Below are 26,696 nucleotides of genomic sequence, written 5' to 3' on the forward strand. Positions count from 1 at the left end.
CTGAAAGTTCACCAATCGATCGTTCTTCAGGACCATACACTATATATCTCTGTGACATTAATTGTGACTATCCCCACCGATTCTGCAGTATAATGGGGGTATCTTATAATCTTGACCAACTTCTGCATTAGTGATATTTGAATTTGATCATTAAAAGCGAACCGTATAAAGGTTAAAAATGTTGATTCATAAGATTCCTTAATTTGTTGAAGTTTTGGATCATACATGACAGTGATGACACCATTTATAAAAATGACTATTATTGACTAATACATGACAATGACTACTAACCATTATTGTACGCAGAGTATATCATCCATGGCTTTCCGCCAAAATGGCACAATAATATGGCGGCACAACAAATAGACCCTATTATTTCACACTTTTGAGTGAGATGGTCTCCACAAAACGTCCGGTGCGTCCCTATAACATGCAGATCTCACTTTTTCTGCCCCATCCCTCCCGGCTCCACTTTCCCCCCAAAAAAAAATACTGGCGGCATTTTCATCTGGTAGTTACTGGTCATCATTTTGAAATGAACATTCATAACTGTCCTAACTGTCTTCTGAAGGAGGGGTGTGTTAAAATCCCTTCCAGATAATGGCGTTTATGCTATTTAATAGCTTCAACGCTATATAGTCAGTACGTACGGTGGCAGTCTTCCATTCATCGAGCGAAAACACGATTTAAAAAAAAAAAAACATCTTTTAGCGAGAGAATTCTAAAATTAGTAAAATTTGTGGGTTCCGCGGAGTGTATTTTGATTCAGGGATAATGAATATTATTTCAGTTTTCTTATTATTTCCTGACAGTTGTGAATGATTTGAGTGTGACATGAGCTGATAAATGGAACTTTTACTGTACGTGACAGATTTGTGTAACTGTTGGCTTTCCATCACAACTTTAGACCAGAGTTTAAATTAAAACACAGCTCAGAATACAGGCCTATGAAAAGCAATTCTGAATAGTGGCCATTTCAATTTTTTTTACATCCATTCAAACATAATACAAAGTAATATAAATCAGATACAAATTAATGGATCGGCATTTTAAAGAAAAATAATTTTAAAAAGAGCACAATGAAATGGCGGGGGGGGGGGGGGGGGGTCACTAAAAGCAAAGGATCTCCCTCGAAAAATGTAAAAAAAATAATAATTTGGTACTAAATATTGTAAAAGCGTATATACATGCATAAATAAGAAAAATCAGACTGAGGTAAGCAGTATTTAAAATACAGACCAGATGCAGGTTCAGTCATTACAAAGACGTCTTGTCCCCCCCCCCCATCAAAATGTCCTGGTGCCTCCACTGTGATATAGTGAGTAGAGGCCCTTATATGCATGAATGTATCATTACCATGATTAGTGGATTAGACCCAGCGTATGATCTGAACGGAGCAAGGGACCGTTCATCGTGCAAAGTGCAAAGAAAGAAAGAATATCGAGAAAAATATCGATTGGCTCCTTCCCCGAGCTTGTCATTGATCGATCAACACAAGGTCCGAAACTACAAACTCTGTGTACGGGATATGGATCCAGGCTTATAAGTTTCCTACTTCAAGGAGTATTGTAAACATACAAGCTCTTGCATGTAGACAGTAAGCAACTCATTTATTTTCAGTTTTTTTTCTCGCAATTGTTGACACGAGTGTTGGCGATGTTGTTCATTCATATATTTGAAAGAAGTACGTCAGGTTTGCTGTGGACTTATAAGTCTTGATTCAGTATAGCAGATGAACGTGTAAGTATTTTTCATTACCCGTGTTATCTAATGTTTGTTTTACTTATATTCAATATCTAAATCTACGTGGAAGGATATACCAAAGTCAAGGTGCCGTATATACTGCGGTGAATACATATAAATATTCACATGAACATCATGTCTGTTTCATAATTCATCATACAATATAATATTGACATTGATAAGTAAAGAGTGTCAAATTATTATTGCATGAATAAGGATACGTAATATGATTAAATCACAATCTAATTCAATCTTTGAATAACGTGGTAGATATTAATTTGTTGTTTGGTAGTAAAACGATTTTTTTTTTTTGGGGGGGGTCAGAGATTAGCGATTAATCGTACACTATATTTTCACGATTGATTGTACATTGTAACCAATGCAATCAATCGTATAAAAATGTTCTACGATCATTGCTAAGCTTTGTGTTACGGGCCTCTAGTCTCCTTTACAAGAACACTAACTATTTGTCGTCTTGAATGCCACTTTGATTTTGCCAAACAAAGTGGATGAACTTAAAGGACAAGTCCACCCCAACAAAATGTTGATTTGAATAAAAAGAGAAAAATCCAACAAGAATAACACACAAAATTTCATCAAAATCGGATGTAAAGTAATAAAGTTATGACATTTTTAAAACAGTTATATGCACATCCTGGTCGGTATGCCAACGATGATGGGACTAATGATATTATCCACTCACTATTTCTTTTGTATGTCATTATATGAAATGAAATATTTTGATTTTCTCCTCACTGTCATGCGAACAACGTTTTAATCTTCCCTGAACATGTTGAATTGCCCTTGTTTTATCATTTTATGGTTCAGTCAAGTTGGCCATTATTGACAAATCTTGAAATCTGTAAAAATAAAATTATCTCGTGTAATAATTGGGTGCCTATGTCTTGCGCACGGGTTCCAGTTAAGACGTATAATGACATTTCTGAGCATTTTTAAATTGGGAGTGTACAAAATGTATTTTCAAGCATCTTCCATGTTTTTATTCTCAACTGGTGAGACGTATATAAGGTTATAAGTCGATCGAGAAAATTAATGCTAATAAGTGATCTTTTTTAGAAATGACCTATGGAATCAACACTCGAGGAGAATACAAGATTGTGATATCCATCATGCTGTGTCATACGGGATATATGCTCTGAGAATATTTTCGTCCTATTTTTCAGATCACCCCCACACAATGAAGCTGTTTCAAGACTTCTACCGGGTTTCAATCTTAATGATTATTTTGACCATCCCTCTATTCGTATTCATCTTAAGGGATTATGGTAAGTATAATTGATTTTTGTGTGTAAGACAATTCACGAATGGAAGGATGTCAAACCTTGTCACCATGCACAAGAAAAAAAAATGTTCAAATACAGTAGTATTTAGTAGCAGAAGAAGAATTAGAAGTGGTAATAATAGACGTAGTAGACAAAGAAGAAGAAGAAAAAGAAATAGATGATGAAGAAGAAGAAGAAGAAGAAATAGTAGTAGTAATAGTAGCAGTATAAGTAGTAGTCGTCGTCGTATAGCTGTTGTTGTTGTAATACATAGTACACTGTTAGAAAAATTTCCGTTTTTTAACGGAAAAAGTCCGGCAGCAGAATTTCCGGACTTTTTTTTTTTTCCCGTAAATTTACAGAAAGTGGTAATTTAAGGAAAAGTTCTGTAAAATATACAAGATTCCGTAAATTACAATTCTTGAAAATACGGACTTTATTTACGGAAACTTTACAGAAAATTTACATAAATTAACATGATTCCGTATAAATAATTAACGGGAAAAAAAAATTTGTCCGGAAATTTTGCTGCCGGAATTTTTTTTTTTTGTCCGTAATTTTACGGATTCCTTTTCCGTAAAATTACCGTACTTTTACCAAATTCCCATGTAAAATACGGATTTTATGTACGGAAATTTTACAGAAAATTTACGTGAATTAACATGATTCCGTATAAATAATTAACGGAAAAAAAAAATTTGTCCGGAAATTTTGCTGCCGGAATTTTTTTTTTTTTGTCCGTAATTTTACGGATTCCTTTTCCGTAAAATTACCGTACTTTTACAAATTCCCATGTAAAATATGGATATTATTTACGGAAATTTTACAGAAAATTTACGTGAATTGACATGATTCCGTATAAATAATTAACGGAAAAAAAAATTTGTCCAGAAATTTTGCTGCCGGAATTTTTTTTTTTAATCCGTAATTTTACGGATTCCTTTTCCGTAAAATTACCGTACTTTTACAAATTCCCATGTAAAATATGGATATTATTTACGGAAATTTTACAGAAAATTTACGTGAATTAACATGATTCCGTATAAATAATTAACGGAAAAAAAAAATTTGTCCAGAAATTTAGCTGCCGGAATTTTTTTTTTTTTGTCCGTAATTTTACGGATTCCTTTTCCGTAAAATTACCGTACTTTTACAAATTCCCATGTAAAATATGGATATTATTTACGGAAATTTTACAGAAAATTTACGTGAATTAACATGATTCCGTATAAATAATTAACGGAAAAAAAAAATTTGTCCAGAAATTTTGCTGCCGGAATTTTTTTTTTTAATCCGTAATTTTACGGATTCCTTTTCCGTAAAATTACCGTACTTTTACAAAATTCCCATGTAAATTTACACATTTCCGTAAAAAAACAAGTTTACAGAATTCTTAAATTTTTTACAGATATTTTTTAATCAGTAGATACCTTACAATAGGAACGCTGATTTGCTATTTAAACATGTACTCCCAAACACATGGTAGATTGTATGAATGCATTCACTTAAGGCCTGATCAAAAATTGTGTTGCCCTTTTCTGACCTGGACAAATCGGGCCAGCTTTTTTCAATAATTTTTTTCATACTAAGCTTACTATTTCTAGAATAAAACATGGCAACAGTGATTGTGTCTCGCCCACTCATGAAAATAACCAGAAATATCGTGATTTGCGAGGGCACACAACATAATTGTATTGAAACTTCATTGTGAAATGACTGGGATGGAATAACACTTGTCATAAGAGCCTTGCACATAAACTTTAATGTTGACCTGTAAATTCAATTCAATTCAAAATGGTTTATTAAAAATCCTTTCTTTGCGGCAAAAGCCGAATTGCGAAAATTTACATTTCAAACAAAATCATCAATAACAAGGTAAAAAAACTTATAGTACTACGAACAAATTTCAATCTAGACATATGTAACAAAGTATATCATAAATAAATTTAAATTGATACTCACTGATCAATAAAAAAAATTGAAAAATATTCAAAATACATGTAAATATGAGTGGATAGAGGAAATGAATTGGAAAGCAGAAAGAAATAGAAATAGTGGAAGAGAGAAGAGAGGCAGAGAGAGAGAGAGAGAAGAGAAGAAATTGATGGTGGAAGGGAAACAGAGAGAAAAGGGCGAAGAAGCAATTCAATTCAATTCAATTCAATTCAATTCATTTATTTTCTCTTTCAATCTTTTTACATTTACAATGATAGTTCAATATACATTATAACAAAATATAACATTTAAATCATTTTTTTATAATACAATAATACCATGAAATCGAAAGGGAAGGAGACCAACTAAAAAGCAGAGCTTGTAGGGTGAAGGCCCCCTTTTATAAGTAAATTTTATGAATAAAAAATAAGATAAAATTAAGAAATAAACAATATATATAAAATGAATAAAAAATAAACAAATAAAAATAAATAAATAATAATAAAAATAAATGATTCAGTATTCACTGTATACAGAAATCATAAAACGATTAAACATATATACAAAGATAAATTAATAAACACATTTACATATTAAATTCTGAATTACATTACTTTGGGAAAAAACGATAATCTAATATGCTGCAATAATACATATTTTGGCAATTGTTATGACTTCAATTCAAATATTAAGTTTACGACTAGATATCAGTGAATAATTGCTCATATGAAAGAAAAATATTTTGATTAACAAAGTAAAATTAAATGAAATGAAACTTGAGTTCGCCAACATAAAGAGAACTCAACATTAGAATTAGTATGTAATCTGCATTTTATAAAAAACAATCTCTTAATGATATCACATTTTAAGAGTCCAATGAATGATGAGTTCTTTAATTCTCAGCCATTCGTAGTTTGATATTATTATACATGTAACGATAGGGGAAGATATATACAAAAAAAACTACTCCTTGTAATCAATTCTTTAAGAGTTAAAGGTAAATGCTAGTTTTGGTAACGATATCAAAATGAGTTTGTACAGAATCCAATGAAATGACCACCAAAGTGTCTGTTTGTATAAATAAAACATATGTGCCAAAGGATTCTGGAAGAAATTGTGTAATTGCTAAGAAATCAGCAAATAAGCACAGGATTCGGGTAGAGCGTCGGGCCCGACATAATCATTACCGACATTCGAAGCAATAATTATACACTGTCCCACGTGCGCTTATCTGTGTTGGGGATCTTCAGCCTGAACATTTTTCAGCGTAGATTTCAAGATTTCACAAAGTTCAGTTTATGTAACTGTACCAGATCTAGATCCTCGATGATATACTGACAATTAAGCCTTGTTTTACAGACTTTCTCATGAAATCAGTGGTTACTGCAACTACTGGAATTTCTCTTTAAGGTGCCAAATCAACGAGGGCAAGGGGCTATTTCTATATCGTGAAGTTCGACATCGCATCTCTACTGTTCCGGCCAAGCTTCTAGTCTGATATTGACAAGTCCTATTTTGAGGTAGAAGGTGATACAGTTTAGACGTTGGGATTTGCATAGACTTCGCAAACGCAAGACAAAGAGTTTGATCCATCTATCTTCAAGAGACATCAGTTCTGACTGGAGTAAAGCATGCTCATATGAAGAATATGCTGCTCCAAAAATGATTCTAAGGGCACGTTTCTGAATACGTTTGATGACTTGTACTTGTTGTTTTGTTAGTGCTCCTGACCATACAGGTACAGCATATTCAACAACTGTTCTCACGAAACTAGTATATACAACTATAAGGTCCTGAAATTACAGACTATGATATTTCAAAGTGCGAAGAACATATAAACGACTATTTGCGCTCTTGACCATATATTCAACATGTGTAGACCATTTCAAATCCGACTGGATTGCTACGATGCAGTGACACATCATGGAGTGAGAGCACCGTCGGGTTTGGTACATTTCTACAAAAACTTTGAACACTTTGACCTTACCATGTGACCTCCGACTGCAGCATAATATGCAGGTCGCCTAAGTACATCTACCATCCAAGTTTGGTTGAAAAGTGACTTACGGTTGCGGAGTTAGGTGTGCTGCCAGGCCATCTGGCAACGATGCTTGTTATTTTCCCAGCCTGATCACAAACAACCTAGCAGATAACAAAAGAGGAATATCAAATCTTACATTCATAACTGTCTCTATATCGTTCTGGGCACTTAATTTTCAATTTTCTTTGGGACATCCAATGGGAGCACACAACAATTGAGTTTTGCAAGTTTATCACATATTTGGAATGCAATTTTAACATGCATGCACATAAAAATTATTGGTGTGCTTTCCATGTTAGGTTGATTTATCCAACAATCACCCCACCCTTCCACTGCTTCAATTGCTCAGTACTTGCACCAAAAAAAAATATATATATATGCTACAGAATTAACTACTCATTTTAAAAATTGCCCAATCAAATACGAATCGAATAATTACTATAAATGAAACTGAAGTGATAGGAAATCCTAGGAAAGAAAATTAATGTCACATTCTTTTTTTTTTGCCAAACTTTATACAAAATAGTACATTGTTCTAGTTATAGTAATTTAAGTGGCTTTCACATTTGCTTGTATTAGCAATTGCAATCATTTGATCACAATATATGTCGCACACAATCACAAAGGTTGCAAGCAGTCTCAGCACTAATTGTGAAAAGGGCCTAAGAAAGGGTATAATTAATCTAACCTGAACATTGATCGAGTATCTATTCTTCCTGTTGAGGAAGTATATTGCCTGATCCCCACCAGGGCTCCTGATGTAGACATGTGTCCCATCAATTGCACCTATCACTCCTGGAAATCTGCAGTACTGGAAGAACTGTCGCTGAGTTGCTTCAACTTCTTCTCTTGTCGAAGGAAACTTCATGTATTGCCTTTTCCTTCTTGCTATAGCTTCTGACACATCTTTGATGATTCGACACGTTGATGACTGTGATATTGCTGCCTCATCACCATGCATCTTTTGAAATGATCCTGTAAAATCAAACAAACCATATGGTTGATAGGTCATTGTTTCGAGGTAATTTTAAAACATTTCATTACACATACAGATGATACTTCTGATGATAAAAAAAATTAAGCCCATATTTCATAAGAATATTCATCTTTTACAAATATCAGACAATTTTCTGCAATTCATTTTAACAAGTGGAAGGCCTCTTGCAGTGTCGCCATCATACGCGATTCGATATAGCAGCAGTACTGACTTCAAAAACAGCTATTGAATAATGTTTATTTTCTGCCCCATGCTTTTGACTTTTTACCTTGATGTTTTTGCACATCTATTGATAAAAGTTCAAAAAAATTGGTCAGTACCCCCAAAGTGTACCACTATATAACATGGCGCACAACATACATGGTATTTCCCATACATAGTAGATGTCTATGTGTGATCATTCACATGATTATAATTCAAATAAAAAAACATTTCTAAATATTCATTTGGAACTTATGATAATCATGTGGAAACCAACTCGCATATCTAATGAGCTGTGACCTTTGACCTGCGGACTCCGAATTCGAACTGAGCCTGTATTTTGGTGTCCTATACCTACACACCAAATTTTTTTTATCCATTACATATTTTTTTACTTATTGCGCGGAAACCAAGTGGGGGGGGGGCGGACGGACAGGGGCAATGCATGACCATCCAGGCGCCATTTTGTAAATTTCTAGTCCATTTGCATACTATTCCTAATCCCATCCTTACTCTCTTATCCTGCATGCTACACACTTCTAACAAATTGCTGTAGATTGTTTAAGAGTTGCTCTTCATATGAAAATATGACTTGCCCTTGAAAATGCCGTCTTCATGCCCTTAATTCAAATCCGAAATAGTCTCATGACGAAAACCTTTCATTTGAAAACACTATACCCCAGATTCCCTCAATCAATTCTCTTCTCCAAGTACGACAAACCATAACTGCCCCAAGCAAGCAATTTAAGTATCAAAACACCTGTTTCTTGTCCGAAGATAACACAAGAGCCCGAGCAAAGCATGCCGTCATTTTAATTCACTTACTTTCCTTATTTCGAGGTCGATTTTCTTCGTTCGAACTTGAAAATGGACTAACATTGGCTTTCTGAATACAATATGCATTTGAAAACGTGATTAAATATCGAATACAATAATTTCATTCCGAAGGTCCTACTACAGGCAGAGAAGTCTTACGTAATAGCACAGCTGTTGTTTATCATTTCGTCCTTGGCTCAACGCTCATAATCTGGCCTGTGGAGGTAAAATTGAGACAGCGGGGATTACCTGGCCTAGCGGGATTGATCAGGCGGGTGTTTCATAAAGCTGTTCGTAAATAAAAAGCGACTGGTGATCCTGTCTTGCGGTAAATGGTACACACCATTTGCGAAGATCTAGTGCGCGAGAAAGGATCACCAGTCGTTCTTAAAGTCGCTCTTAACTTACGAGCAGCTTTATGAAACGGCCCCCTGGGCTTGGAAATGATTTTGGGATTTACAAACGCAAAATGGGGTATAGAACCGCAGTTTGCAATCTGAACTGCGGTCTTTCTCCAAACGGGGGTTTGACGTAATGTACATTTAAAAAATTAATATTTATTGAAATGTAAAGTAGGAAAATCATAAAATGGCCGTAACTTCCTTGTTTTTATTCATTTTGGTCTGATTTGGGAACATGCTTCCTTATTCATCTGTTTTTACGCATCAGTGACCATTACCTTTAGAAATAGCGCCCTCTATTGCAAAGTGGAAAAATAGTAAAATGGCCATCACTTACTTGTTTTCATTTATTTCAGTTTCATATTTTCAGGGTTGACTTATGATAGTCCAAATTCAATTGTTTTTTTTTTCATTTCACACATCAATGACCATTATCTTCAAAAATAGCGCCCTCTATTGCAAACTAAAGAAATATTATAATGGCCATGACGATAAGTTCCTAGTTTTCATTTATTTCGGTCTCATATTTTCAGGGTATGCTTATGGCATCATCCCTCATAATCCATGTTTTTTTACGCACATCAGTGACCATTACCTTTAAGAAATAGCGCTCTCTATTAAAAAGTTGGAAAACAGTAAAATGGCCATCACTTCCTTGTTTCCATTTATCTTGGTATCACTTTTTTAGGGTTTGCTAATGGCATCATCCCTCATATGCAAAATGTTTTTTTTACGCATCAGTGACCATTGCCTATAAAAATAGCGCCCTCTTAATATTTTGAAAATGTATATCCTCAGGAGTTTTCTCTTTATCTCCTTCTGTTTCTTGCCCTCCATAAAATCACAGGCGTCAATGCATGCACATTGTTCTGATACGATTGCAGCTCTAGTTTTTTGTGTGTATGTTCATCTCGAGTTGTTATCTATGTGCCAAATTTCATAGCTTTTCATCGCAACACAGCCAAGTTCGGGGGGGGGGTGGGGGTGATCTGCCAATTTAGGGTTAATGACGAATTTATAACTCTAACCTGACATAACAGTTCTAACAGCAGAAACAGCAGAGCTTCACTCCTGCTGTGGTAGTTTTGGAATTTTTAAGCATGCAATTCATAGGTACTTGACTGTTTGCTTAAATGATACTCTTACTTATGTGATCCCTCTCTGATTTCTAGATATTGTCATCATCATCAACTTTGTCTTGAGTCCTAAAATTAATAGAAACAACCTCAGTCAAATAGATTTAACAGTGCCCAGAAACATTCAATAATCATTTAATTCAATTACTCACCCACTGCATGAAAACGGAGAGCCGTCAACACCTGCAAATAAACGGGAAGTGGATCATTCCTCTGTGTGTCCCTCTTCAATTCGGCTTCCAGCATGTTGATGATGTAAATGACGGTTTCTTTTGACAGTCGATACCGATCTTGAAATGGCCCATCCTCGTACGATTCCGATGGATTTCTAGCATCCCGTAGCCCACGACGTGGTCTTGGCAAAGGTAGCTGTACATGTATGCAGAAGAGTTGAATATTATTTTTAATTCTTTTATTTTGTGATCTTTATAAACGTTCCAAACAGTGAACATGTGCATGTAGATTTGATTACACATCTACTAACATAATAACTGCAATCTTAATTGTCTTCCCAAGATTAACAAAAATTACATTCAAAATGTTATTTCAAGTTTTCATTTTTGTTATCTCATCAAATCATTTCAATAATACTTTTAAACAAATTAAAACAATGTAAACCAAATTTATCAATCATACCTCTCTTAGCAATTCAAGGTTGTGAAGGTGATGGAGATAATCCATGGGTATAGGTAGATGTCAACCGACGACGTAATTCTGTGAAACAATTGTCAAATAACAACACAGACATTATTTTTTAATAAATACCGGTAGGCAAATAATTGGAAACATATACATATAAAAATAATTCATTGGTTTATCACTTTATACAGATCTCATAGTGAATGATAAATAAAACAAAAACATTGTAATCATTTGTGCGAGATGCCTTTAAAAATTAATTTTTTTTTTGGGGGGGGCGCTATATTTTCTCTATTTGCAAGTGATATGAAAAAGATTTTAGAACGAAATTTAAGTAATCAACTCTTTAATATTTCAGCCTCTAAAAATTGGCCTGTGCCGAAAGCAAAAGAAAGGTATATTTTTAAATGCAATTAAGGCAAATTGAAAAAAAAAAAGCATTTCTTTCTCCTCTTTAAATGCACCAAATAGTACAAAATTATATGGGGTCTTCGGAAATTTTATTTGATCTATGAGAAGCAAGTTCCCATAGAAGAATAATTACAGCTGAGAACAAATTTTGCTTTCTACTATATGGTCAACATATAGTCAATAGACCAGCATGTTTCCACTTATATTGCACTTTCATTTGACCGGCATGTTTCCATTTTCATTACAGTGGACATTGTATAATAATTTAATGAAACACAAGTGAAGACTCTCTTTAATTGATATGTAATGGGAGAAATAGACTGAGGACAAAATAAAAGACCTGTTCTAAAACAAACAATTTAATCAAATAATTGGAATGTAGCAATCATCATTATAAAAATTTAAGCTTGAAAAGAGAATCATTTAATTATAGATAAACCCACAGAGCAGTAAGAAACTTCAACCCGGGGTTTCAACCCTTCACAATCACATGCACACTGTCACTAAACCCATGCCCACACGTCCAGAGGACACATGTACAGCACGCTTCGCATTACCTAAAGCGATGTTCGTGCAGGCTCCACTCCACTTCACTACCGCTACACTGTACGCTCCAACAAGGTTGTCTACATCGCTTGAGCTGAGGTAGCTTCGCATCACACATACACACATGGAACACACTGTCTTAACTGAATTATCAGTGAATGGCTGAGAATGGAAACCCGTCGGTCGCTAGCCAGCACTAAGTCATTACTAGATCTACCTCGAGCGAAGTTCGTGCAGGCTCCACTCCACTTCACTACCGCTAGTGACAAAGGTGGGATGGAAATGTTATTTATTGTAAAAAATATAGAAAAAAATAAAATGAGGAAAAAAAACATTTTCCCATACTCGTAGAATATTTTTGGTATTTTCTGAACCATTCAATAATAATATAAATATTTATGCTGTTTGACCTGCGACCGATCGCATGCGATGTTTTTAAATCGGCCATGAATAGTGACGTGTGAGGAAATAGATACTGGCTCAAAATCAACAATTTAGAGGATAACCAGAGGATGGACACGGAGTGAAATACGGGTGAAGAGTAAGAAATTAAGCCATTTTTCTTTCTCTTTATATTTTTTGTTATGATTTTTACAATAAATAACATTTCCATCGGCCACCCCACCTTTGTCACTCGGAATATCCGATCGAGATCACCGTCCCGAAGTTTGGGTAGGTGGAGTGTAGTGTAGCGGTAGTGAAGTGGAGTGGAGCCTGCACGAACTTCGCTCGAGGTATACTAGATCTAACTAACTGTAGTTGACATTGGGTGATTTCAAGTTCGGTGTTGGTGTTGAGAGCGTAAAAAGGCCGCTGAACCGAGCTCCAACACCGAGCTGGGACTGGGTTCAGAGGAATGATACCAATTGCGTTATCGATAGCACATGACGTCACGCCTCTGCGCTGCGCTGCTAAATCATCTCAACTTCACGCGAGAAGTCTCGACGACGAAAATGAAATCGGAAAGAAATGCATTAAATTCTCATCGTACAGAATACATGTATACCCAGTGGTTGTGTGTCCGGACGGGTTGGGTGTCCGGACACATGACTTTTACTCTCAATTTTGAAAAGTTTACAAGCAATGTCTTTAATTCTTTTTAGCACAGAATATAAGAAAATATTATAAAGAACAAATATTGATGGTGAAAAAAAAACTATTCAACCTATATTTTTGGTTTATTCCTGAGATAAAAACAAGGCTTCATTTCTGTTACGTGTCCGGACACCCAACCCCCCATCCTACCAATGTTTTAATTAATTCAAGAATTCGAAAGAGTGAACATTATTCTTTATCAAAATATATAGGCCCCTACAGCTACAGCTCAAATGATTTGTTCTACTAGTACTAGTACTAGCTCATCTTAACTGTAAAAGCTAATTTTACGGGGATGTTTCATCGTGTTTGCCGCCTGTTCACGAGCTTGAGATTGCCAACACCAACACCGAACTTGAAACCATGATTTTCCCAATCCCTGGGGGTTGGTGTTGGTGAATGGGGAAATTGCACGTAGATCGTCAACACCAGCCGCAGTGCTGGGTTCAGCAGACGACATTCAACACGAACTGCCGGAAATACGTCATATTTTCCGAGGTCAATCCCAACACCAACACCAGATTTCAACACCGTACTTGAAATCACCCATTGACATTGTCATTGATTTGATTTAGATCTAATCTAATCCACCCCTTTAAATAAGTTTAATTGCACAAATTTAATATTTTGAGGTTTATATTTTCATCTTGACATTTACAAATGAAGATACAAATGAATATATAAATGGCATCATAATATAAATATCCTTGTGAAGCTCATAAAACAAGCTTGGCCCACGGCTTCGCACCTTCGATTCAATTCGTTCAACCACAGTGTCAAAATATCCAACACTCAAATGCACCAATGGGACTGTAGCAGCGCGTACGCGACGATACATTGCATCGTCTGGACTTGTCAATGCCAAAACCTTGTTCGTAATCATGAAAACCAACACTATTAATTTCATATAACTGCATAAAACGTATCAATATATTCCAGAGAAGCACAGCAGAAATTTCTTTTACGAATTCAAAGCAAAATACTTACGAATTTCTGATCAAGAAGATCACTTGACACATCCAAGACATCAAGGAAAATTCTCTTTGCTTCGCGGGCTTTTCACAAACTTCTCAAGTGCGCATGCTCGAAAAAGAAAACTTATCATTAACTTGATTTTTCTGTAAATTTTACAAAGCTTCCGTAGAAATTGCACTTTGCACATATTACGAATTAATCTGTTAAATCGTGTCTGTAAACTTACATCTACTTTACAGTAAATTTACAAAGATGTATCGTAAACGTCTCCTTACGTCAGTAAATTTACCATTATAACCTGATTTTTCTGTAAATTTTACAAATTTTCCAAGAAATTGCACTTTACACATATTACAAATTAATCTGTTAATCTTGTCCATAAACTTACATCTACTTTACAATAAATTTACAAGATGTATCGTAAACGTCTCCTTTCAATAATGATCTTCACTACAATTACGGACAACGTCAGTAAATTTATCATTAACCTGATTTTTCTGTAAATTCTACAAAGTTTCCGTATAAATTGCACTTTATCTGTTAAATCTTGTCCGTAAATTTACAGCTACTTTCTAGTAAATTTACAAAGATTTGTACAGTAAACCACTAAATATATCTCCTTTCAAGTTTACGGATAAGATAAACAGATTTATTTGTAACATGTGTAAAGTGGAATTTCTACGGAAATTTGTAAAATTTACAGAAAAATCAGGTTAATGATAAATTTTCTGACGTTGTCCGTAAACTTACATCTACTTTACAGTAAATTTACAAGATGTACTGTAAACGTCTCCTTTCAATAATGATCTTCTGTACAATTATACGGATCAAAACGTTTGTAAAATTGATCATTTACCTGATTTTTATGTAATTTTTACAAATTTTCCGTAGAAATTGCACTTTACACGTATTACAAATTAATCTGTTCAATCTTGTCCGTAAACTTACAGCTACTTTCTAGTAAATTTACAAAGATTTGTACCGTAAACCACTAAACGTCTCCTTTCAAGAATGATCTTCACTACAATTACGGACAACGTCAGAAAATGTATCATTAACCTGATTTTTCAGTAAATTTTACAAATTTTTCCGTAGAAATTGCACTTTACACGTAATACAAATTAATCTGTTAAATCTTATCCGTAAACTTACATCTACTTTACAGTAAATTTACAAGATGTATCGTAAACGTCTCCTTTCAATAATGATCTTCTGTACAATTACAGAAAACGTCTGTAAATTTGATCATTTACCTGATTATTATGTAATTTTTACGGATTTTCTGTAGAAATCCGTAAATTTACAATTTTATTCCGTATTTTATCGTTTACGGACGATTTCTGTTAAATTTTGTCCGTAAAATTACGGCAATTTTTAACAGTGTAGAAGTGGTGGTGGTGGTAGTTGTAGTAGTAGTAGAAGTAGTAAAATTGGAAGTAAATGTAAAAGTTGTAGTATCATCATCTTCTATAACATCATTAGCAATTCTCTATTCCTCTACAGTAACAATAGTTCGTACTTCACACGCCATCGAAATAAAATCGACAGAGCACCAGAAATCTACTATACATACTACTATCATGGAAACGGGTCTGCTTGAAACAGACGATCGTCTCCATGGTAACGATACCAACGATGCACGGAGAGATTTGAATAATGCTGGAGCGGTGAACTTCACGGTAATTAGGAAAATCATATCGAGAGTTGAAAGTTTCGGTTCTTTGTGCATGCGTTCTTTTTCCTTATTATCAGGATAAATTGATAGATATACTTTATTTCCAAATAGTAAATAATTTTGAAACAAAATTCAAAATCATTTCCATTTTATATCACAATGGCCGAAATGACATATTTTAGCAAGATGATTCACGTTTCCACCTTCAACCTAAGTACAACTATTGGGTAAAACCCAAAGTACAAATCACAAAAAAATGTCATGTCCTCCCATACACCTACCCCCCCCCCCCCCCAAAAAAAAAAAGAAGTATACTATTGTGTTGTGCAGAATGCGTTCTTTATAGAAACATGTTTTCATTTCATTTACAGTGCATTTGTAAATGAAACTTGTCATAACTAAACAATAACTAAAACTTAATATACCAATTTCTTTTTATCTCGTATTATTTTCCCTCTTATCATATATCCAGCTTAATTTACCTATTGATTTGGAAGAACACACGCCCTCTATCAACGAATTATATCAGAGGATAGCAATCGTTTCTGCCTTCTCCCAAAACCATTATCTCGAGGCATTATCCTTCATCGCCAGTGCTCAGAAATACATGCCTGATAAAAAGATAATCATCTACGATCTCGGAATAAAAGAATCAGTTATACCTAAGGTAGGATATATTCTTGTACAATACGGGCCATTTACAGCTCTGCATTTTTTAGACATCCCCCCATTTATAAATGAATGAATTCATTAAAGCATCAATGAATTAATAAATAAGTGAATAAGTAAATTAAATAAATAAATAAACAAACAACCAAACAAGAATGAATGAATGAATAAATATATATAAATAAAATTAAAACAAATTAATTTATTGATAAATGAATGAAGATTCGGAGGTGACGAGAAATGGCAAATATGTCGTTTTTCCAGAGTCCAGGTCTGACGAAACTGCTGCTGTTTTGATTCACCGATTTTCCACAGAGACTTCTTTGTTACGAAGGGCTTTTTGACAATAGATTCTCTGCGTTCCAGAAAGCGTCTAAGTAGTGGTTGCGGAAACTCCCTGATTTTGTAGTTACGTTATACCTCAGAATCATTTGCTCTACAGCCGCAGCGGCGGCGGCTGTAGAGCTAGTCGAAAACAGCCGTTTTATTCATGTTCATTCAAACCACCAATATGTAGCTGGTACAAAAAAAAAGTTAAAGGGATGGTCCGGGCTGAAAATATTTATATCTAAGTAAGTAGAGTAAAATTCACATAGCAAAATGCTGAAAATTTCATCAAAATCGGATAACAATTAACAAAGTTATTGAATTATATAGTTTATAAATATTGTGTGAAAACAGTGATATGCACATCGTCATGAATATTCATTAGTTGGGCTGATGATGTCACATCCCCACTTTCTTTTTTCTTATGTTATTACATGAAATCATATTTTTTAATGTTTTCATACATACGTAAATGATGTGTCTCCGTTATGATGCAATAAATAACTAATGCACTTAATCAGTTGTCAATCCAATTGTTTTTGTTGGTAGAAACATTTTGAATAAACCTAATTTCATATAATATACAAAAGAACAAGTGGGGATATTACATCATCAGCCCACCTAATGAATATTCATAAAGACGTGCCTAGAACTGTCTCACCGGAATAATGCAATTCTTTCAAATTAAAAAACTTTGTTATTGTTATCCGATTTTGATCAAATTTTCAGCATTTTGCTCTGGATTTTACACTATTTATTAAGATAGAAATACATGTATCTCCAGCCTGGACCATCCCTTTAAAACGGTTGTTTTCGACTCGCCGTACGGCCGCCGTAGAGCAAATGTGACTGATGTATTACCATCCGTATTGAAATCATTGATTCTGACCGGCTGATGAGCAACGTAGCCATGCCCCGGGGGGGGGGGGGGGAGGGCACTTAGTATATAATGCATAGTGGGTATGTGCCGCGGAGGGGATCCCCATTTTTACACTCAAATTTCCGTTCCAAGGCATAGCATTTTTGTCTTATTGAGAAAAAGAACAAAGAAAGCCGCTCCAAATCATATCATTTTCTTCTTATCGAGAAAAAAGAAGAAAGAAATCCGCTCCAAAGCTTCGCATATTTTTCGCTACGCCGTTCCGGTCGCATTGATCTGCTACAAGGAGCTGCAATTTTGGTGAAAAGCGGCCGCAGAGCGCTGTCCGACCATCGCCTCTGCGCGAGCGCACCCGGCGGAGGCCGCGCTAGCTGCATCATGCACGCATGCCCGTTCCATAGGGATGCATACGCACTCATCACACGCTGGCGATCCGTTCCAAGGACCCCCGTTTTCACAAACATTTGTAGTTCCGAAGCCCGTTCCGAGGACCCTCCTTTTTACAATTAGCCCGCTCCAAGGCCCCCGTTTTTTGTCTCGTCCGCGGCACACCCCTACCACTTTTTTGGTCGAGTGCCCCCCCCCCCCCGGAGCCATGCATGGTATTTACCTGTTTCCCTTGGATTGCAACGGAGCCCAGGGTTCCTCCTTTTATTATCATGTTGTCTCACTTTCTTTAATCTCTTAATTGTTGAACTTATCAGGTTAAAAAGTTGTGCAACGTAGAACTTCGATCATTTCCTTGGCAGTCATATCCATATCACGTTAAGAACCTACACAATTACGCTTGGAAACCGATCTTAATAGATGTAAGTATATAGATTTCTCTGACCTCAATATTGATAAGTGATGATGATGATGATGATGATTGTGCGGTGGTTGTGGTGGTTTTGTTTTTTGGGGGTATGTTTTATTCAAGTTAATTAACAAAATGATGGTCGTGATGGTGTTGACGATGAAGGTGGTGGTGGTGGTGGTGATGATGAAGATGATGGCGATAATGATGATAATGATGATGATGATGATGATGATGTTGATGATGATGATGAAGATGATGATGGTAATGATGATGGTGCTGGTGGTGGTGATGATGATGATGATATTGATGATGATGATGGTAGTAGTGGTGGTGATTATGATGATGATGATAATGATTTCAGCAGTGGTGATGCTAATTGATTACTCGAAAAATTGGTTACCGATATTTATAATGATAATGATAATGAGAGCCAGGCGCGAAATCCAAGGTGTGGCGAAAGATGAAATATAATGGTACACTCCTTAATTAAAATGCCTTTATTTCGCAAACCGTAAAAATGAGCGATGACTTTTTTTTCTTGTCAAGCTTTTTGGACAAATTCGAACCACGTAAAAGTCGGACTCTGAATCCGCGCCTGAAGATGGTGGTGGTGGTGATGATGATCATGATGATGAGAATGATGATGATGATGGTGGTGGTGGTGGTGATGATGATGACGACGACAATGACGATGACGACGACGACAATTATGATGACGATGATGATGATTATGATGATGATGATGACGACGACGATGAGGAATACTATGATATAACAAAACTGACAATGATGAAAACATTGATGGTGACACCGCAAGCTTTATATGGCATCGTAAATTATAATTTCACCCCATATTTATGTTCTGTTCACACTGATAAATCTTAATAAAAACATTTCAAAAAACATCTTTCATACACAGATTACATTGAGAGAATTCGGTGCCATCTTCTGGGGCGATGCGTCTATTCGTTTTAAAACCTCTTTGAAGGATTTAATACCCGCATCCACACGTCACCATGGGTACATGAGTCACTGGCATAGCTTCGATCCGAAAACCAACACTAAAGTAAGACATCAATACTATTTCACACATCCCGAAATGTACGCCAGCTTGGATGTTGACAGAAGGAAATACTACGCATCCAAAAACGAGGCTGCTTACCCAGCGGCAAATCGACAACTTTACATCAACGGCTCGGTAATACAGCGCGCCGTTGTTCAGCCGATGTTGAGATGTTCGTTAAAACTTCATTGCATTGCTCCTGAAGGCTCGAAGATAGGAGAACACCGTTACGACGCGTCTTTACTCGCTATCCTGGTATACAAAAACATGAACAAGGAATGGACTCCACAAAATAACGACAACGCCATTTTCGACCGGACGATCGATATTCAGAGGAGTACAAAAGGACACGAAAAAGCCCGGACATGTGCAAATCAATGACTTCCGATCGTGACTTTTGTTTTTCAACACTAGAAATTGATGACTTCCTATTGTTTTGTAGTCTTTGTTTTTGTTTTTAAATCTAACCTGTGTTACAAAATCGTCTCTCGCCATCGCCATATTATGCTAATATATACAAAAAAAATTATATACAACGCACACTTTTCAAACGATTTCTCTCGTACATAATTTGATGACGAATGGTCGGGGTGGGGTGGGGGTAATTTGGTTGGAGGCAAAGAGACATACAGGCCGGTATTCACAATGGAAGTTTATTTAAACCATGTTTTAAAATTTAAACCATGGTTTAGTTAGACCATCGTTGGTGAATCGCTCTGAGACCATTGTCTAAGATTTAGACCGGGCTAATTTAACCATGGTTTAAATTCAAATTTAGCCCGGGCTTACTAAACCTCCTTTGTGAATACCGGACAAAGATTAATTCTTTGCTTTTACCCCAAAAATAAAATAAATGGATTATGTATCAGTTACACGCAGGGGCGATGTCAGGATATGTTGAAGGGGGGGGGGGGTCAAGACGGCCTATGAATCTGATGTAACTTTCTTATTTGAATTTTAAGGATATTATAGAGGACCAGGGGCCCGTTTCATAAAGGATTTGCAACTGTTGTAACTTTGCCATGATGGCAACTACCATGGCAACATGCCTCAGCACTCAGTCATAATCAAGGTTTTCATGGTAGTTGTCATAATGAAAAAGTTACAACAGTTGCAACTCCTTTATGAAATGGGCCCCAGGACATATTTTTTACACTCTTCCTTATTATTTCTGTCTTCTCCACTCTCCGCCCACTTTTCACTGCTTGAAAATCATCACAGCGGTAACGCCCCTGCCCCCTTGTGGCTCCGACCCTCGTTGCACGAACCAGGTAGGCCTATGTGTTTAACAAAGCTGTTCGTAAGTTACGAGCGACTCTACGATCGACTGGTGAGCCTTTCTTGTGTTAAATGATACACAACACTTTTACATTGATCCTGATTTAGTTCATAAGAAAGGGTCAACGGTCGAACGTAAAGTTGATGGTACGTTACGAACAGCTTTATGAAACACACATGCACCAGAACACTTTTTTTCAATGTATAATCTTTTTTTCCTTTTCTTTTCTTCTGTTGTTTTTACCACTCGAAAAGTCAGAGAGGACCACCGCCTCCTGCCCCGCCCCTCTCTACTTAAGGTCACTTCGCGTTTCATCAACATTTTACATTTGACAAGTTGTCGGATCTGACAACTTTTCTAGATTTTGATTGGCTGAGACGTTCAATTCCTATGGTAATGATCGAATAGAGCAAGACTTGTCGGATAAAATGTCCGTTAACAGTCAGACCGCAGCTCGCGCGATAATGAGCATATTCACGGAAATTTATTCAGCGGCCCTCTAGCGGTCTCCGAAGGAAAACATGCGATCAATTTGGCAAGATTTTCCCACTGAATTGGAGGGGCTGAAGTTATAGCTCTTTACTGGTCGCTAACTTCAGTTTACGTCGAAACGAATTGTGGTAAGTTATTCTCAAGACCTTCATCTACAGTTTGGTATATAATTTTCCATATTTCGACATTTTCAACCTACCATTTTTACCTCTTTAATTGATGCTTATTTTAGTAATATTTTAACTGCGATTTTGTAGTCGGAATTTCACTTTTGGTTCCTGACTTTGCTACATAACCAAATTGTTTCGATCAGGATTTTTTAGAAAGAAGAAAAGTCACTGTTCAAAATATGTCAGAACCAACTTGACGCAAACTCACCTTATATTTTGATTTGAGAGAAAATGATACCCTAAAAATCGAGAAATTTACGTTTTACCCGGAAGTAACCTTCTCGTTCACTCCACGATGGCGCGAAATAATGCCAAAATTACGTTCGTCGCGGGTTGGTAGAATTTCGCCTTTGGTCCCATACGTTGAAACTTCTGTAATGATGGCAGATGGCTCGCATTAGGCCCTATATGTGTCTGTGGACGGTGGACTTGTTTTTTTTTTTAATTAAGACTCAATAATAAAAAATATAAACGAAGCTTGATAAGTAGATCCCTTCTAAAGTTTTATTCAATGATTATCAGGTTTCCGAATTCCATCAAGTTTTTATTATAGATTGAGATATTTCTTGATTTATGTTGAAAATTGTTAACCTTTTTTCTTAATTAGTCGAAGTTGAGCCCCATGATGATTTTTTCCCCAGCCCAGGCTGCGGTTAAGAATTAAATGATGATTAGCTCAGACAGTCTACTCTAGAGACTATAAACAGTTTAAAGTCAAACTAAAAAGTCTGGTACTACCGTACTCAGTAGTATTTATAAACTATTTTGTTCAAAAAAAAATTGTGGCTGTCACAGACAGTACTTAGAGTTAGACTTAACTTAGTTTATAGTCTCTTAATTGACGTACATACTACATGTAACATAATTCATACTTTGAATGGTTATTTAGTAATTTAGACTATTTCTCTCTTTTTTTGTCTCTTCTACACACAGATCTGCATACTTGCTGACTCTGGTCTCTGCTTGCTACTTCATTCTGGGAGAGTCCATCATGTACTATAATGGTCAGACCATGATTTCGACAAAGCCCTTATTTCGTTTGCAAATTTTGGACTGATACAACAGAAAATTTATCTTTATCGATATTGGAAACAAAAAAATTAGAGCACAGTTTTGGGGAGGACTAAGAATATATACTGACTTGGACAGGAATACAGCTTGACAAAAATAAAAATTCACAATTCAAAACCAAAGAACATTTTTAATGTTACTAATAGTGCATTACAAGAAACTTTCTACTCAATCACACATTCCAAAATTAAGGGTAAGTCCTTTGATTAAACACAAACATGTAGTTGATTTGCAATTGAAATGGAACATAAGTTTCTTGCAATGCCCCATAATCATATTTTGTTCTCAAGCAACTCTGTTATATGTTATCTAATGTGCTGAAGGTTAAGTGCCATGTATGTTCACAATTTTTTTTTTCGAAGGTATAATATATTTGTCCTTTTAAACGTTATTTGAATGTGGTTACGCCTTGTTTTTGTTTTCCACAGTAATTATTGCATATATGAACAGAAGTTAAATATTTGTTGTGAAGCACTGTATGAATGTTGTGTGATCATGGAGCTATGGTGTGATGGTATTATAATTAATTCATCATTTTTGTTATAAGACTGTAAACCTGGTGGATGTGAGGGAGTGGCCTGGATGAAAGGAAAGTGAGCATGTGTCCAATTACGGATTTGCATATGTTTAGACAATTTTGTTCGTGGATAAATATTAATGTGCATTCCCTATTCCAAGCAAAGAGTAAAGGAGAAGTCCACCCCACCAAAAAATTAATTTGAATTTAAAGAAAAATAAAGTATTGCAGAAAATTTCATAAAAACTATGATTCAAAATTTAAAAAATTACTATTTTGACATTGAGAAATTTGCCTAATTTTATAAAACAATTATATGCTCATCTTGGTCAATGTGCAAATTACAGACACGATTATGTCACAAGCACTCTAGTTTCTTGTGTATTTTTTTGTTTGATACATGTACATGACATGTATATTTTATTTTAATTTTCATTAACAAATTTTGAGAGGGATTTTTCTGTATTTATTCAAATAATTTTTTGTTGATGTGCACTTGACCTTTAACTCACTTCCCTTCCCACCCCTGCCCAAATAAGTGTAATCAAGAACTTGAAAATCAAAAGCAGTGATTAAGAAGAAGTAAGAATTAATCATAGAGCTATTAATAGCTCCATGATTTAATAAATACAGGCCTAAATAGAACTTCACATGAAAGTAAAAAGAGAATAAAGCTGGGTAGGAACGATGAAGGAATATGATTTAAAGAAAAAGCATAAACATATCCCCATCACCCCCCCCCCAAAAAAAAAAAAAAAAAAAAAAAAAAACAGTCCGGCGGGTTCGAACCAGGGTCCTTGCACACGCCAAAACAATGCGCTTACGCAATTCGCCATCGATCTCTTCCATACTACTTCCGGGTTTTTTAAGCTATATGAAATGTTGCAAGTCTGTGCGCCGCTGTTGACCAATCAGAACGCGTCGGCAATTCTACTGCAATTCCAATCATTTTGCGATGGACATTGCCGTGGTTTTTTGTGGTTCCTGACTTTGCTACATCATGAAATTTCATAATTCTTTTTCAGTCGTAAAGAAGAATGTCTACGCTTTATATTGATTATAATATCAATTTGACGCAAGTGTAATTTTGGTGCAAAAATGCACTCTGTTTATTCACATATATTTCTTGAAAAAAATCATTTTTTCTAAGCTAAATATCAGTCTTCAAAATACATTAAATGTGCATTTTATTTAGCTGATCAGAAATTTCAAAGTTTTATCTATAAAATAAGACCAATTTTGTGAGGAATAAACGATTCTAAGAGCAAAAAACACCGATCGGAAAGTTCGTCTTCACAGCTCATTACGTATGCATAACCACGGACGGCTATGCATACCGCTGAATAAAATAGAGCACTTTCGGACGGGCTGCGGACTGACTGTTAAGTCCTTTAATGAATTGTTCACCTGGATGGAAAAAAAATCATAAAAAATCGATGAATTATTAAATAAAACAACTCGTAGCAAATATGATAATTCGATGATACGATATGACACGAAACCAGGCTACAGAAATAGTGTTTCAAATTCATGATTCAAAATAGTGGAAGACTAAACGGGCAAGGCGACCCAGGTGTGACGTCATTCAGTTGCATGATATAGTTATTATGGAATAACGCTATCCAGACATCTCCAATTGATGATCTTCTTTCTTTTTATTCTTTGTCCTTCCCCTCCCCTTCTTTCTCTTTATACTCCTTCTCCTCCTGTGACTAAACCACGATATCAGCATCTGTATGTTCAATGTGTGCATTATTATGAATATCTATATTAAAAGATGTTTGTCGCTGAAGATGTATTGTTATATCATAATGCATGTTAGTTCGGATGAAAACTTATTATTATAGTTATTTGAACTTTAGCAACTTACAAGTTACATGTCTTATAGTAGGTCGTCACACCAGTTCATATTCAAGCTAGTAAAAAAACGCTATTGCTTATTCATCAGTAAAATTATGGAGTGCTTAAAAGATATATAACAAACTAAAAAATAATGATTCTATATCTTCTCATCTTTGGCGCCTTTATTTTAGCCAGTCTCCATTATTAAGAGAAGAGCATAGATCGATATTCCTGTTACAGCTTGTAGTTTGTCAAATTAGTTTGTTACATATTTATACGAATGTAAAGTTAACAGTATGAATTTATATGAATAAATATTTCATGTTGAATAAATTGTGCACGTTTCAATGAAGAGCATTTCAGTTACCTGTCTGATACCTATAGGTAACCGAAAACCTAGTATGGCATCCGGCCGGAGAGTATAAGAAAAAAAATTTGGTCCTTTTCGGCCGGTACCCGGCCTGCACCGAAGAGTTCATACGGGCGCCGGAATATTTTTTTTACCAAATGTACGGGCGCCAACTCAAACTTTGCCGAGTTGCCTGCTCCCAATTCTCCCGGCGTTTTCAAGTCCCCGTTGTCATGGTTATTGCACAGTCATACCGGCTAAGCCGACTCCAGACCGATCAAAATCTATTTTCAAACAGAGGGTCGTGGGTTCGAATCCTAGACATGGCGTGTTTTCCTTCAGCAAGAAATTTATCCACACTGTGCTGCACTCGACCCAGGTGAGGTGAATGGGTACCCGGCAATAGGAATATTTGCTTATGCACTGAGCGCCGGTGATGGTAAAGCCGAGCTTTGTATCCTCAGGCAAAAAGCGCTTTATGAATCCAGCTATTATTATTATTACGTTATTTCCAATGGCAGAATCGTTGATATCAAGTAGATATGTTCTGTTTTTTCTACCCCGCTACTATCTTTCTATCGACCCTTAATTTAATCCTTTATATAGCTAGTTGAGCATTAGGGACGGCAGCATGCACCCCCTGTATCTCTCGATATGTCAGTGTGCATGACCTCTATATTGTGCCCTCCTTACTTTTAATTGAAATAAAATCATTCCACTGAGGGGAAGGGTTACTGACGTAGTATGAATTCAATTGTTTTTCGACACTTTGTTTCTTTTATCTACCGTGTTCTATTCTTTAGATATTTAATTGATTAGGAGTGACAGCATGCACGCCCCCATCCCAACCCCTGTGTCTCTGTTTATGCCAGTATGTGCATGACCTTTTAATCGTGACCTCCTTAATCATTCTCAAAGTGACCTCATCCATGTCTTATTTTAATACAAATTGTTTGCTGAAGACTTAATTGTGAAAGTGGAATATTAGCACCTATAGTATGGCCTAATTATGAACAGTCCCGTTTCTCAATAGGGAACATTCGCTTCACGGCGCACAACGTATTCAAGAACATAGAAAATATATTGACAAATCCTGTTCATGACAAAGAGCAACCAAGAAGTATTTGTCGAAATATGGTGAATCAAAACAGCAGTATCGTCCTATTTTGCAATTTTTCGTCAGCTCCGAAACTTGAGGACAAAACTGCTGTTCCGGTTCCCCAATAAATATTGTCGACAAAGACCTCACAGCTGTTCATCTGTGTTCTTGAATCCCTCGTGTGCCTTAGTCCTCTTCTACGGAAGTTGACTTTGATAATTAATCAACCCGTGACATTTTGAGCA

General features: G+C 35.8%; 2 protein-coding genes across 5 annotated transcripts; one reads left to right on the plus strand and one right to left on the minus strand.

Annotated features, from left to right (window-relative positions):
- Positions 1 to 6,359: 6,359 nt before the first annotated feature.
- On the minus strand, positions 6,360 to 14,324 carry LOC135154081 (putative nuclease HARBI1). 3 transcript variants are annotated; one of them, XM_064099279.1, is made up of 6 exons: positions 14,232 to 14,324; positions 11,190 to 11,267; positions 10,706 to 10,922; positions 7,691 to 7,977; positions 6,949 to 7,103; positions 6,363 to 6,471 (listed from the first exon to the last, which is right to left on the minus strand). In XM_064099279.1, the coding sequence occupies exons 2-5, from the start codon at positions 11,232 to 11,234 to the stop codon at positions 6,996 to 6,998; spliced, it is 657 nt and encodes a 218-aa protein (XP_063955349.1). In that variant the 5' UTR covers positions 11,235 to 11,267; positions 14,232 to 14,324; the 3' UTR covers positions 6,363 to 6,471; positions 6,949 to 6,995. The 3 variants fall into 3 exon arrangements, with proteins under 3 accessions (XP_063955350.1, XP_063955348.1, XP_063955349.1); XM_064099280.1 differs by lacking the exon at positions 14,232 to 14,324 and adding an exon at positions 12,161 to 12,234 and having other exon boundaries at positions 6,360 to 7,103; XM_064099278.1 differs by having other exon boundaries at positions 6,361 to 7,103.
- A 1,403-nt stretch (positions 14,325 to 15,727) lies between these two features.
- Positions 15,728 to 25,339, plus strand: LOC135154082 (uncharacterized). Of its 2 annotated transcripts, XR_010293525.1 has the most exons (5): positions 15,728 to 15,898; positions 16,367 to 16,561; positions 18,475 to 18,579; positions 19,489 to 21,531; positions 22,507 to 25,339. XR_010293525.1 is itself a non-coding variant. In XM_064099281.1 (4 exons), the coding sequence occupies exons 1-4, from the start codon at positions 15,800 to 15,802 to the stop codon at positions 20,011 to 20,013; spliced, it is 924 nt and encodes a 307-aa protein (XP_063955351.1). In that variant the 5' UTR covers positions 15,728 to 15,799; the 3' UTR covers positions 20,014 to 25,339. The 2 variants fall into 2 exon arrangements, 1 of the variants encoding a protein (XP_063955351.1); XM_064099281.1 differs by having other exon boundaries at positions 19,489 to 25,339.
- Positions 25,340 to 26,696: the final 1,357 nt, after the last annotated feature.

The sequence above is a fragment of the Lytechinus pictus genome, chromosome 5 (assembly GCF_037042905.1).
Source record: "Lytechinus pictus isolate F3 Inbred chromosome 5, Lp3.0, whole genome shotgun sequence".
Taxonomy (NCBI): domain Eukaryota; kingdom Metazoa; phylum Echinodermata; class Echinoidea; order Temnopleuroida; family Toxopneustidae; genus Lytechinus; species Lytechinus pictus.